This window comes from Jatropha curcas, chromosome 10 (genome assembly GCF_041381405.1).
Source record: "Jatropha curcas cultivar XTBG-Jc1 chromosome 10, XTBG_Jcur_1.0, whole genome shotgun sequence".
Taxonomy (NCBI): Eukaryota; Viridiplantae; Streptophyta; class Magnoliopsida; order Malpighiales; family Euphorbiaceae; genus Jatropha; species Jatropha curcas.
The window spans coordinates 12,717,789-12,733,179 of NC_143160.1; the positions used below are offsets into that span (position 1 = coordinate 12,717,789).

At 29.2% G+C, this 15,391-nt stretch overlaps 1 protein-coding gene across 1 annotated transcript; it reads right to left on the bottom strand.

Moving 5' to 3' along the window:
• Positions 1 to 2,536: 2,536 nt before the first annotated feature.
• Positions 2,537 to 6,361, bottom strand: LOC149493112 (cysteine-rich receptor-like protein kinase 19). The gene is made up of 7 exons (XM_089726576.1): positions 5,112 to 6,361; positions 4,679 to 4,810; positions 4,393 to 4,571; positions 3,961 to 4,171; positions 3,556 to 3,793; positions 3,036 to 3,186; positions 2,537 to 2,954 (listed from the first exon to the last, which is right to left on the bottom strand). Exons 1-7 carry the CDS (start codon positions 6,226 to 6,228, stop codon positions 2,640 to 2,642), a joined length of 2,343 nt encoding a protein of 780 aa, XP_089582702.1. The 5' UTR covers positions 6,229 to 6,361; the 3' UTR covers positions 2,537 to 2,639.
• Between the last annotated feature and the right edge of the window lie 9,030 nt (positions 6,362 to 15,391).

The following is a 15,391-nucleotide window of genomic DNA, read 5'->3' on the forward strand; positions in this document are numbered from 1 at the left end:
CTAAATCTAAAACTCTTGTAAGTTTTAAATTTTGTATTTATATTTTGTAAATAAATAAAGTTTGTATTTTATCTTAAACTGCTACGAATATAAGTCCGTGTTTACGGCACCTTTCTCTTCTCCCTCCACACTCTGACTTAATTCTGGGGATCCCAGGTTAAGGTTGCAGGAACCCTAAACCTTTGTGCTAAATTGTTGATTAAATTTGTCATAAGTATGCTCTGTGGATGCAGCTTAGTCTGATCTTCCACATCAGAAATATTGTGTAAATTGTATGTTAATTCTGAAGTAAAATCATACTTAATGAATTATATAAGTATTCATATAAACCCAATTAATCATAGTATTTTAGTTCACAGTTATAATTTATCTTTAAATATTTGTATCTGTATTTATTTAAATCCTAGTAATAATCTTAGCTCTCTACATATATATGACTTGTAATTCTTAGTCTTTGTTTAAAATCAAGTCTTAAATTCTTTATCTTTGGTTTTGTTTTCAAAGATACGATAAAAATTAACGTCATAAGTCAATAGTCTAAAGTTTTTAGTCTAAAAAGCATAGGTCATAGTCTTCATTTTTGTTTTCTTTAGTTTAGTCATTAGTCTTCAATATATATATATATATATTGAAACGTTTTTTTGTTACCCGAGTTTTGAAAGAGTTTTATTCTTAATAATACTTTTTTATTTTTTATTTCGTTATAATAATTTGTAGCTACTATCATTTTAATTTAATAAGAGATTTGTATTTCCCTTGCAATAAATAGATAACTTATTGATGATTACGTATTTTTAATTTTCTTGATATTTTCTCTTTTATCCTAAATTTGATTGACTTAAAAGGAAAATAATGTTTAGGAAATTGGAAAAAAATTAGAACTATATATTTATGTTCGAGTCACTTTTTGGGGTTTCAAGAATTTGTGTGTATATGCATATATTCATTTCTCTGATACACTGGATAAGTAATACTACAACTGTAGCCAAAGTGTTTTCATTCAATTCATATCATTTTTTCATTTCTTTTTTTTTTACCTAGCAATAAAAAATAATTTTTTTTTCATTATAGTTGTATATAGATATTGATTTAGGGTTGAGGGGCAGGAGGTTGAAGATTGAATGATGGCTTGATTTAGAGACTAAAAGATTAGATTTAGTGTAACACCCACCGCCCAGTCCCGAGAGACCCAATAGTGGATGCCACATTCGGTGCCGAAGACACTGTCTTAACTTAACATATAAATAATAAATTCAGATTATGAATTAGAAGTAATTGAGAATTTACAAGTTGAGCGAGTATTAAATTTTTTTTTTTAATAGATTGAGAAAAATCCTACATAAAAACTGCAAGAGTTTCCCTTTAACAACTGAACTCCCCAAACATGTGAATACAAAACACTCTCAATTAACTCCAAACTCTCCCAACATCTCCAAATAATCATCATAACACAACAACACTTTTATACCTTCGTAACTATAGAAACCCTCAATAGCATTTTAATGATCATCAATTAAATGCATTCATTATATATATCAAGTCTTAATGAACTAATCATACCAACTATCTTAAAATAATTTATATCCAATCATTTAATAAATCTTATGTTTATCTCCAAATATATACACCAACATAATTGATAAATACATGCTTCAGTTATAATTCAAATAACAAAATCTTCGAAAATGTAATACTTATACATGTCATAATTCTTAATTACATAAATCTCAAGCTACTACTACCAAATTAGTCACTTCTGCTTTGATACTCCTTTTCTAATCTAAATTCTCCCAAAATATTCATTACTTACTTTCTACCCATAAAAATCATGTATGCATACTCCAAAAATATTAAAGACAATATAAAACATATATAGTAATTTTTTCGGACCAAAATAATACCGACTTCCGGACTGGTGGTACTATTCACACACCGGTAAACTTACTATTTCAGACACAGAAAAATGGGGAGTTACATTTAGAGATTGGTTTAAACTTTATTCTAAAACCATTTCATTATATAAAAATAGAATTAAATATATAAAAAAATAGTATTGCAAGTAGTTTATACGACACAATGCAATACAAATAAACCACTTGTATTTATTTTAATTTAAACAAAACTTATATTTTAATATTATATAGGTAAAAAAAGGAGTATAGTCAACGTGCAACGCACGTCATACAAAAATACTAGTAATTATTAATATTTAGAATACACACCGAGGCATAGCTTAGATAAGTGTATATACGGCCTGATAATAGATCCAGGTTCGAATCCCCTTTCTTACTACTCAAAAAAAAAAAAAAAGAAAAAAAATTAATATTTAGAATTATTTGTTATAATAATTATTTGCAGGTTTTCATTACTTCTATACACACTGTTCCCCCCTTCAAGTTCTCGTTACTTCCAGATCAGACCCATATTCTTCCACAGGTAACAAAAATTATATTATTATTATTAGTATTATATTACTAATACTATGCTATAAATTTGTTTTTTTATGACTATATATTTTAGAATTTTTTAAAAATAATTAAAAAAGAACAAAATGAAAAAACCTCTTATTGAATCATTGCAAGAGATTAATATCTAGAATTCACATATATTACATGCATCTCTCTCTAGTTCTTATACAATCAACGGGGCTCCAGTTGGGAAATTTGTGAATCATTGAACGAACAAATTTCTTGATGTGACGAGGAGCCGGTCTGTACATCTGCATCTTCACCCTTTTGCTTTGAAAATGCTGGCATTTTAGGTATAGGAATAGGGTTTATATCATTTTTGAGCATTGAAAACACCTCCAACATTGTTGGTCTATCATCTGGATTTTCCTGCACACATAGTAGTGCTACTTGTATGCATGTCATCAACTTACAAGGTGAAGAAGAATCATTTAGTGATTCATCAAAAAATTCTACACCTTTGTCCTCTTTCCACGACTCATATGCCTGCATAAATAATATATGCTGGAGAATTAGCAAATCCCAAATGGTAAATTAGATGCGATGAGGGATAGAAAATTAACTTACATATTCTAAAAGGTTTAAATTGTTGTTCGTGCCGTAGTAAAATGTATTCCTCTTGCCACTTATAATTTGTAGAAGTAGAACTCCGAAGCTGTAAACATCATATTTCATGGAATATATGCCTTTTCGTGCATATTCTGGAGGTATATAGCCACTGAGCAGAAGAAATGTTCATACTAATTAAACTGTATCAGAGAAGCTGGACTCGTATGATATATTGTTGACTAGACGACTATGGATGAATTAGGAATTAATTTAGTAAATTTTCACATCCATAGAAGAGGAGTGAGCCTATATTTCTGATTTACCAAAATGATATATTCGATACATTTCGAATAATATCGAACCAGTATTCCTATTTTAGCATTTCTAATTTGGATATGAATCAAATCAAAACCAAAATTTTTTGTGTAGTTAATCGGACAAAATCAAGTTTTTAAGTTGAGAATAGAAATTCCAGAATTTGACTGGACCTGCCAATTGAATAGGTATGTAGTACAACAGAGGCATATAAAACACTTACTAGGTTCCAACAATTCGCCTTGTATTTGCCTCATGTACATCTTTCCTGAAGAGTCTAGCCATTCCAAAATCTGCTATCTTAGGATTAAACTCATCATCTAGCAAAATGTTACTAGCTTTTATATCTCTATGTATTATTGTAACATTGGAGTATTCTTGAAGGTAAAGAAGCCCTTGTGTAATCCCTTCAATTATTCTAACTCGCTTAGTCCAATCCAAGGAATACCGTCTTATTGGATCTGCAAGAAATGTTAAAGCTATGATTAACATGAAAATGTTAATGCCAAGCATGTCCTAAATGTTTGCCAATTAAGACTCTGCTGGACAAAACTATATGTGCTAATCAAATCTAAGCTCATTGGCTGTAATTGTAAAAAATAAAATTAACATAAATAAAATTACAAACCAAAAAGGTAGAGGTTCAAGCTTCCATTCGGCATGTACTCATATATCAGCAACTTTTCTTCCTGTTCGGTGCAAAACCCCACCAGTCTAACCAGGTTTACATGTTGAAGTCTTGCAGTAAGTGAAACTTCATTTTTGAACTCCTCATGTCCTTGTGTAGATGTTGCTGAAAGTCGCTTCACAGCTATTTCCTGTCCCCCTCGTAATTTACCCTGTGATGTATTAACACTTAGCAGCATTTGATTATTGAAATTCAATATTTATATGAAAAATCATTTTCTAGGAAAATGGATTTTGATACTGATAATAAATTTTTTAAAAAAAAAGAAAATGCATGATAATTATATTTAAAATTTCAGAATTTGCTATTAACAATTGCAATGCCGAATGAGCCCTATCATTTATAACTCACAAAAGAAATAAATTGCAGTACCTTGTAAACAGGGCCAAACCCTCCCTCACCAAGCTTATTTTCACTTGAAAAGTTGTTTGTAGCTGCTTGGATTGTGGAAAGACTAAATGTTGGGAGGTTAGGAGCATTACTACCGAATTCTAGAATAGCTGATGAATCCTTTTCTGGATCAGATCGTCTTGCATTACTTAAGACATTCGCTTTTGTAACATGAAAAGACAACAAGAAAAAGGTTGAGAAATGTTTCTTTGTACAATAGATAGAAAATGGAGAAACCTTAATTAATTTAAACTTGATGATGGATTACCTCTTTGCTTGAATACTCTGCTTTTGTAGCAATATGTTATCGAGGCAAACAAGCCAATTATAGAAGCAATTGGAAGCAAAACTTTTAGCAATATCCCATGATCATTGCTTTCCTTGTCTTCTCTATCTTGAGCTGTCAATACAGTAGGCTAAATTAGTCTAATTGTTTAGAGGGAATTACTTTTGAAACTTGTTAAATTACTTTCTTTTTTGGTTTTACTACTTATAGTCTTTCTAGATAATGAGATTAATATCGTTTTGAGATTGGTAAATGCCCCTCCTCATAAAATCTTTTCTATGGACCATTTGAGCCCTTCTTATAGATTGTTAAATTGTTTTTCGACAGGTTCCTTCAATATCAGTTGCAGGAAGGATAGATTGCATTTAGTGATGATCACTAGAAACTAAATACATTAATATCTTTAATTGCTTACCTGCCAGAGAAAGTGCCCAATTATCATCATTTGTAACCTGAAAAACATTGTAACCAAGTAGTCTTTTCTCCTTTGCATAAGAAATCTTAGCTTTAATAGTCTCTACACCGTCAAAATTAATCCAAGTTGATCCAACAACAAAATAATTCACCACATAAGTAGAATTATAGACAGGTTGTGCACCATACCCATAATTTTGTATGAATGATCTGATAAGCCTGTAACCCATGGAACCATCTAGTGTGACAGCAGGACCTGAGGCCGGTGCACCAACAGATATGTCACTTGGGTTCACTAAAGACCAAGCATATCCATGGTAAGGCAAGCCTAGAACGAGCTTGGCTGCTGGAAATCCTTGACTAAACCATTGCGTTATACCAAAATCAGTGCTGATATTGCCAGATTTGTTAGAATTACTATATAAAGCAGCATGATTGCCCGTAAAATTCTCTCTTGATGGCATATGATAGTCAAATGCAACTATATGTGCCCAATCCAAATTCCTCTTCATAGACTCAATTGGGTATGTCACTATTTCACGACTTGGAGAATAACGAACAGCCATTGTTAAAATCAATTGCGAAACACTGTGGTTTCTTGGCTCAGAAGCAATGGCAGCTCGCCATTCGTCTAAAAGAACACCCAAATTTGACAAGTCTGTACTATTAAGCCAAACCCAGAAAAAGTCTATTCCTTCAAAGCCATAGAGCCTCGCTGTTTTAATTGATGAATCAATAAAAGACCTTCGACGCCAAGACTGAGTGATCATGGAGGATAGGACTGAATCGTTGGCTTTCTCGCCCAAAATTGACCTGTAAGTTTGAGGTTGTCCATTCCAGATGGAAAAAAGAGAAATGATTGATGGGTTTTTGCTCTTGACTATTGTTTTGAAGATTGAAAAGTTGTTGTGGAAGTTTGAGGATATAGAGAGCTCAAAAGTGGAGGAATTGACATTAGCAAACCCGCATATAAGGTGAGTAAACAATGCAGAATTAATGTCTGATATAGGGAAGTCACTGCCTGCATACCAATAACCGGATTTAACCCAAGTCTGTGCTGTTGAGGGATGAAATTGACAAGAAAATAAAGTAAAGAAGAAGATGAAGAAGACGACCATGCCAGTATTTCTAGTTGATATGTCCAGAAGTAAACACAAAAATTAGCAGAACAGAGGGCAAAGAAAAGGGGCAGGGTTATGCTTCTCATTTTAGCCGAAGTGCAGCAACAAAAGTCAAATTGATTGTTTTATGTTCATCGCAGCCAGGTGCAACAAAAGTCAAATTGATTACTTATGTTCATCGCAGGTAGACAAATACACGTCTCTGTACGGAACAGGTCTTTTAACTTGCAAGACTTTTTTTATTTTACATGATAGGTAAAAGGCTTCTTTACATTGTATTTAGATCGGTAGAAAATAAGAGAGAAAAGAAAATTGAAAAGAAAAATAATAGTGTCTCCCTCTTAAAAAGAAAATTCATTTTTTTTATTTATTTTAAAATATAATTCATTTTATTTTTTTATGTATTATAGTTAATTTTTAAATTATCTATTATACTCTTATTAAATTTTATTTTATTTTTAATAACTGTCATTAATTTTTATTTATTATTCAAATATAATAATTCATATGTTATTTATGATGAGTATAATTGAAATTTTATATATATAATTGTCATTTAATCAAATTTTTTAATTTGTGTGAAATATAAAATAAATTATCTATTTTAGACAGAGGGAGTATCAATTTTCTTCTATATTTAGTTTAGAAAGGAAGAAAACATGGGAGAAAGAAAAATATAGATAAAAAAACTAATTATAGGACCTACGTGTTACTTTTTCTCCAATTTGAAAGGACAGTTGAAAGAAAATGATAAAAATTATAATTTTAACCCTATTTATTGTACTTTATTGAAAAGAATAAAGGTCAAACTCATAATTTTACTTGGTTGAAAAAAAAAAAAAAGGCTAAAAAGTTCTTCCATTTTTAAATATTGAAGTCATGTAAGTGAAGCTACAAAATCAAATGGCTTACAAGGCTATTACATATACTAAAGTCTTTGGCATGTTTACAGTAAATGATTGAATGTTATAACCAATTGATTTGTTGTGGGTCTATCATTATTAGGTTATAAGTCAGTCAATTATTTATTTTTAATTCAATGTAAGATTCATTTTCTAATATTAAATTGAGAGTTCACAAGTAGAATTTCTCAATTTTATTATTTTTAATTAACGATAAAATTTTAATTATTTACTTTTATTTCAAAAATATTCTTTAAGTATGTTTATTTTATTTTATTTCACAACTCATTTTTAATTTCAATTATTTTATATTTATCCTTTATCTATCTATCTATATTTATTATTTACAATATATTTGTAATATATATATATATATATATATATATATATATATATATATATAAATATAAGTGAATAATTATACTAAATTTATAAATTGATAAAAATATTTTATCTAATTATCAATTCTTTTTGTAATTTTATATAAGTGTGTAATTGTATTTTCTAGGAATTAAAATAACTTGATAAATAATAAAAAAACTATAAATTAAATAACGAGCATTTATAATGACAAGCAACACATTCGTTGCGTGATCTTATCTATCTATACTATATATAACTATGAGAATAAGAGGAGAATAATTAGATTTCCTATAATAGCTTTAGATTAATTTGGAATTCCTAATATATTCATTTTACTTAGATTTTTTATGCATTTTAATTGGAGAAAATATGTCCATTCATATTTTTTAAGATCCTTTTAGTTTTATTTTTTATTATCTTTTAATTGTAGAAAATGTATTCCATTTGTCTTTTTGAATATCCTTTTATTAGATTTTTTTTATACATTTTAATTGTAGAAAATTTGTAAAATACTTATTTTCTCTATTTGATCTTGCATATTACTGCCAAATGATTTTATAATTAATAGATTTTTACTTTCTTAATTATAAGCTTTCACGTGATATCACTTTCTAGGAGATAACTCGAAAACCTTAATTCAAGTATCAAAAATAAAATTAAAACTTTTTAATTAATTATATTTTGAAAATTTTAAAATATAGATACTTTACCATTAGACTCTATTAGTTAAATACAATGAAATTAAAATAAAATTTTTAAATATATTCTTTCTTTTTGAGTTTTTGGGAAATGATAGTATACACTTTTTTAGACTCTTTATACATTATTCTATTCTAAAATTTTTTGTAATTCTAATTTAACAATGAAAGTATGGAATTATATTATTTGACTAATATCATATAAATTTAATTTTTCTTTTTTAGTCTAATGAAATCTTATTGAAAAAATACTTTACAAATTTTAAATTAATGAAAAATGACTATTTAAGTAATTTATTTTTGGATTCTGTACAAGAACGTAAAGTTTAAAATATTAATGCTATTGATAAGATTTTAGCTTAACTTATCCGATAAAAATGATTGATGTGGAGATTAAATATACTAACGTCATAACATCCCCAAATTATAAAATATTTTGCAAGTATGATAAATATAAGTTTTTAGTTATTTTACATAATTAATTAATAATAATAATATATATTTTTTATTAATGACATGATTTTTTAAGTTACATATTACCATTTATTTATGTCATTTTCAAGTTTTTTTAGGAAAAAATAAATCTTAAAAAAATTGAAGTAAAACGTAGTTGCATGTTAAAGATAAATTGTAAAATTTTTAGTTACCGTAAATATATTGTTAACTTAACGAGTTATTATAATCTTTTTTTTGGTGAATTCAATTTTTTATAACTCTTTTTGAAATAGTACTCCTTTTATTTATTTATTTTTTTTGTTAAATAATGTATCTATATGTATACTATATATAAATGTGAAAATAGAGGAAAATAGTGAGATTTTCAATAGCGCCCTTAATAAAATTTGAATATCCTAAAATAATCTTAATAATAACCAATTAGAAAATTATATTTTATTAATTGATCGGATATAATTTATTAAAATTATTTTCAAAATAAATATATACAGATAATTAAGCATTTTAAAATTTTAAAATTTATCTTTTTAAATTTATTTTTAATAAATATATATATGATAATGAGAAATTTGAAAATTTTTATTTTATTTGTCAAATTTATTTTTTAAAATATTAATTATATATTTATTATAATTTAAAATATTTTATATAGGTGAGATAAAAAAAGGAAAAAAAGTATATTTTTATAATATTCGTTTTTGTGTTTGTATAATTTGGTTGGATATATTTTTTAAAAATTAAATTTTCAAATAAAATATACATAAGTGTGTGTGGGATGACGAATTGTTGAAAATTTTAATTTTAAAAATAAATATAATATTTTATTATATATATATATATTGAAATGTATTTATTAGGTGATACTATAGAATTGTACTGTCATCATCCAAAACCATGGGCCGGATCGACACTAGAGCCCAGGTAAGCTTAAGGCCCTCGAGGCTCGTAGTAAGCATAACTTGCATGAATCCATTTCTTTAAACTGGTTATAGAAACAATAAGCCTATAATACGATATTATTAAGCCGAATTGTTAATTTATATCTCTGACCCAGCTTCAACATTTCAAATAATTCATAGCTCGGGCCTGAATTTCATATTCCATTCATGTTGTCCATAATATAGCAAATTGGTCCAATCGTGCTCTTGGACAAGCAATTGGAGAGTCATATATATTTATCGAATAGCACACTCATGAATTTTACATGATAAATTGTAACATAAGACTCCCTAACTGCGGAACTCAGTATATAGATAAGAATACATTTTTTATACACAATACTGTATATTTAAATATTACTAAAACTGAAAATTACTACTGTAACTCTTTGGAGAAGGAAGCAAAGCTTATTTGAACCAGCAAATTATCTATCTCTTGGGAAAATTTTTAGGGAAAGGAGTGAGTTTTCATGACTCAGTGAATAATAACGAATAATGCATAACCCAAACAATCACGTAACATGCTTTTCAAATTTATATAATGAACACCCGTCCAACCAAGCACATGTCATTGCATCAGCAACCATAAATAATATCACCTTCAAGTAATCACATCAAAGGAAATTGATCAGTGGTGTCACAAAATCTTGGACAACACGTCCTTCCACACAGGCCTGGCCTCTCATACATGTGCACTAGAGAGCTAATCCCCATACATGGCCAACCGATTTAATCCTCACTTGATCAGTTCTTACATTGTTTTTCCATTCTCTCTTTTCTTTTCATTACCGACAGGAGGCTACTCTGTGATTTTTTTTCCATATCATCGATATCATATTTCATCAGAAACACGAGGATGTCGATCTTCCATACATGGTCAACAATCTGAGACCGTCCTCACAATCCCATAGTAACGCACTTCATCCCAATTCCACCCGCAAACAAGGCATATCATTATCATAAAACAAGTAAATACAATATAGTAACTCATTATTATAGGTTAAAATTCAAATTTTTTTAAAGTATTAACGTTTTAAAATTAAAAAATTAAAAATTTTTAATTTCAAAATTCAAAAGTTTTAAAGGTTTTAATTTTAAAATTCAATTGTTTTAAGTATTAATTATTTAAAAATTAATTAGAAAATTAGAAAATTTGTAAAAAAAGAAAAAATGGAATGTTGAAAGAATAGAGTGTCAGGTAAGCTTTTTGAAGATTTTTTTTTTTTTTTACTTCGGGATATATATATATATATATATATATATTGTAATATTTGATTATAATTTAAAATATTTTAATTTGGAGAAAGATAAGAAAAAAAGACAAAAATGCATATAATTTAAAAATAAAAAATGTATGCAATATTATATATTAATTTTAAAAATGGGAGAATTACTTATTTGTTCCTCAATTTTGTCTAATTACACTATTCAATACTCAGCTTTTTTCCATAATACGTGATTTTATCTCTAACTTTTAGATTCGTCCAACACTTTACTGATTTTGTCCATATTTATTTATTTAGCCATTAAGTAGATAGAAAAAGACAATTATACCCTAATAAAATATAAAGTGAGTTTAGTATATAAGGGTTGAGACTCATAAAATGTTCTTGTTGCTAGAAAAGACGATTAGACAAGAAAATTCCTCAAAAAAATTATCTTAAAATAAGAAAGGAAACACATTTAAAAATAAAGGAAGTAAATTTCAATCAAATTTTTATTCTCTCTACTAGTATAACATAAATAAGCACATAAAAATTAATAAATCAAAATCCATAAATTCATACAACAGACCAGGAAATAAAATACTAAACTAGGAACAAAAATCTCAATAAATCAAAGCAATAACCATGATAGATTAATAGTGACAGTGATTGAATATTTAAGTTTGAACAAAGACAACAGCTGGATATATATCCTCAAAGCACATAAACTCAAATTGACAGAAATCTTTTTTGATGCTCCTTAGAGCTCAAAATTGCTATCTAATTCACATTACAAGCTAAAAAACATTCAAAATATCTAAAGAAGCGAGTGTTTCTTCTTGCTAACCTGAAATGACGTGGTGATTTTATTCAATCTCAAAGCTGAATCGAGTTTTAAGTTGTTTAAGTTGATTAAGTTGGTTTACTAAGTGCTGATAAAAGCTCAAACTCGGTTGGAACTAGCATTTTAAGTTCAAGCTTGACTCATTAAAAAGTTTAAATTTGAGGCTCATTTAAAGTTCGTTTATGTTAGCTTAAGTTTGAGTTTGAATTTAGGCTCCATAAAACCTAACCTTTAAGCTCGTATTTAGGCTCGTTAAGAGCTCGATAAATGCTCAAGTTAAAGCTTGTGAATACATGTTTTTTAAATCCTCGTATTGTTAGAAAGCAATTGCAAAAGACACGGTTCAAGTCGGTATTCAATTGGTCAAGAATTGGAGCAAAATTTAAAGTCTGTGATGACCTTTTATCTATTTTTTTGGTTTATAACTAAAGATAAGTCAGTTTTCTTTGCAAGATTCAAGTGGAATTGGAAACTACATTTCTTAAGCTTTCAAACGGTGTATTGCATATCGAAATCCGACTTAAGATAAGCCCGAATGGAGTCTCAAAAATTGGATCAAAAGAGTGAAAGATCAAAATTAGATCAAACTTGGATCGACCGCACCTAGTCTTGATGGCTACCACAAGGCCTCTTGAGGCTATTGCTAAGTGGCCTGCGGCCATTGCACTCTCTGATAACCAGTCTTCTAATTCTGGTCTTCTGGACATGATTTGTGATCTTGTGCAGTCTGATAATTATTAAGTCCCAAGCAAGTATATAGATAAAAGTACCAATAAGTAGTGTAATATTGGTATGGACAAAAAAACATGGTTAAAATTAATACTGGTAAATTACCTCTTATTTTGATTGGTAACAAATAAAATAAGAAATTATTTTTAATTTTCAATATATCAAAAATATTAATCAATATATTGCAGAAGTTCAAAACTAACAATAGTCATTTACACATTGCAGTGCTTGGGTGTTCTTAATTTCAGAGACCATTTCAAAATGAATAATGAGATAGATAGTGCCTCTATGCATAATAAATTTATACAATATATAGCAATTATAAAAGGTATATAATGATGCTCTTCTCACTTGTGTGAATAGTGGGAGGTCTCGAGTTCGAGTCCTCTTAATCACAGTTATTTTCACCAATTTGATGAACCAAGGGGAGGGTTGCTCTCTATTGTGTAGCTTGTGGTGATATTTCGGCCCATTAGGCCTCCAATAAATTAAAAAGAAAGTATATGATTAAATTGAATAAAAAGAATTGGACTGTTTATCTTTATCTTAATAACTTATTATTTATTTAACTGATTTATACAAATATAATGCAAATATAAACAGATCCAATGCACGTTGGAAGATCTCATCCAGCAACTTATAAATATTGTCAATATAGTACATATGCATCCCTTTTTGTTAGCCCTAAACAAACTGTGTAGTGTCATATATATATTAATGACTTGAGTTATATATACTAAATTTCTTTTTTGATTAATTTCAGATAACAATGAAAGTCCAAACCGACTGTTATTGCAACGAGCAAAAAAATTTACATTGATGAATTCAATGAATAATTCAAAAAATCTTATGTAAGCTTCCTCTAAAATTTTTATCTCTAATAAAATTCAAGTGTGTTTCCAAGATATAGAATAATAAGATTTGCTTCCCTAATAATTTAATGGGCATTTTTCGATTCCTAGTTGCTATTAAGTAAAGGAATGACATTTTATAAGAAAAATCAATTTTAAATATGATGTTTCTATTTGATTGGATTGGTTAACCCATTAAAGCAACCATAATTTTATCTTTGAAAATTGCAGGCCAATCTCCTTTCATTGCAAGAACATGCATATGTAAATAAAAAAAAAAAATTACTAGGTGATAGGAACAGATTATTAATTTGTACCACGCAAGTCTAAGAACTGAGTGAGATAAGTGCCGAGCAACCAATTAAGACCGAGCAACGATCATATTCGTTTGAATAAAGTAACATTTAGTCAAAAGAATCATTAAAGGTCATTAATTATCAAGATTCTCGCTCAGCATTCATAACTAAGATTATTACGATAAATATACACCGTCAGTTATAATTCAAGATGTATTATAAATACTTGTATGAAAATCTAAAAAGGGAATCTGATCAATACACAAATAGTAATCTTAGCATTTCTTTATAATTTTCTGAGTCAATCTCTATCACTTTTGATATGGTGAGCGTGGAACATACCTTAGTTTCAGATTCAATACCTTGCAATCTTTCTTTCATCAAGGCGTAATAGCATCTCATGATTCTTAAAACTTGCCTGATGGAACCTAGAATCCAGCCTTAAATTCAAATATTACGATTCCTCCCCATGGTTTTAACTCTTGGTGACATTCCATCTGCTTCCAATCCTCCTCCAGCGATAGACCCACAGGTTGCAAAAGCTTTAACAAAAGCATAGAACCACTTTGCTCCACCTTAGAGAAGTTCATGCTGTAACATCCCTTCCCGGTCCACCCGTTAACCCGAATGAACCGAACCGAGACGCTACAAACTGGTTGACTTTATGGTCTGACATGTTGAAATCATAATGTATATTGAATATAATATCATGCTGATGTTGTTTACATTAATAATGTACTTAATATTTACAAAACATGATACTAGTTTCAAAATGGAATGGGCCCAACTGTGTGCCCTGTACATGCCATGAAAAGGATAGACAAAAGATACACATCCAAATGAGTAGCTACCCTGAAGACTGAGTCTTCTACAGATGAACTGCAGCGGTTGTAAGCCGACTTTCTACGGTCCAGTCTCAAAACCTGCGAGTTAAACAGGTAACTCGCTAAGCAAATAAAGCTCAGTGGATATCTCAACATGGAAAGAAACAAGTAAGCACATACATATATAGAAATAAGCATGTAAACACATATGGCACATATAGCACGACACTTTCATTTACCTTGATGATCTTTCTTGCTGTTTATTATACTGTATGATTCATGCAATGTTAAGTCAAGATATATGTATGGCTCCATAAGGTTATAGTGAAACCGAAGTGATAAGAAAAACTGTATGAAACTGGATGAAACTGTATGCTTGGCTGCTATGGCCCATATATAATCATACCCACTCAACGGCCTTTAGCCGGAGTACCAAACTGTATGAGGTGCAGATCTGCTATCCTATGTCGCGACATAGCCTTATCTACATGGTTTCTACCTAACCTCAATGGAGCATAATGTTGGTATGTCAATAGTATAACACAATAGCATATTAATGATTTCATAACTTCATAAATCATAATGTTTACTTGGTTTCACATCATTTGCATGCTTGTATGTTGTTTTGATACATGTTCTAATGTTGTATTTTTGTTTTAAAATGATTGGAGGCATACTAGTTGAGCAAAGGAATCCAATTGCATAGAAAATGAAGTCCAAAAGTGCATGAAAACACAAGTCGCGAGCGCGCCTTGCAAAGTCGCGAGTGCGAGATGCAAAAATGAGAGTCAGTGAGTTTCCAGGCCAAATTCGCGAGCGCGCAATGAAAGTCGCAAGCGCGTAAAGCACCAAATGAGAGTCAGAGAGTTTCCAGGCACAAGTCGCGAGCGCGCGACGTGTTTTCCAGCCTGCGCAGTCTGTACTCTTTTGGTCATATCTCTCAATCTATAACTCCGATTTGGGTGATTCAAAAACCCATGTAAAGCTAACAAATAGAGGAACAAATAACTGTTCTATGACACTTCCTAATTCCATCATTAAATAGGGTCAAAAT

Bases quoted from the DNA above. Each gene is read 5' to 3' on its own strand.
- LOC149493112 (XM_089726576.1), bottom strand. From the start codon at position 6,228: ATGGTCGTCTTCTTCATCTTCTTCTTTACTTTATTTTCTTGTCAATTT. The intron at 4,172-4,392 runs GTACTGCAATTT...AATACATCACAG, and splicing joins GGTTTGGCCCTGTTTACAAG to GGTAAATTACGAGGGGGACA. The intron at 3,187-3,555 runs GTAAGTGTTTTA...TCTTCTGCTCAG, and splicing joins AGGCGAATTGTTGGAACCTA to TGGCTATATACCTCCAGAAT.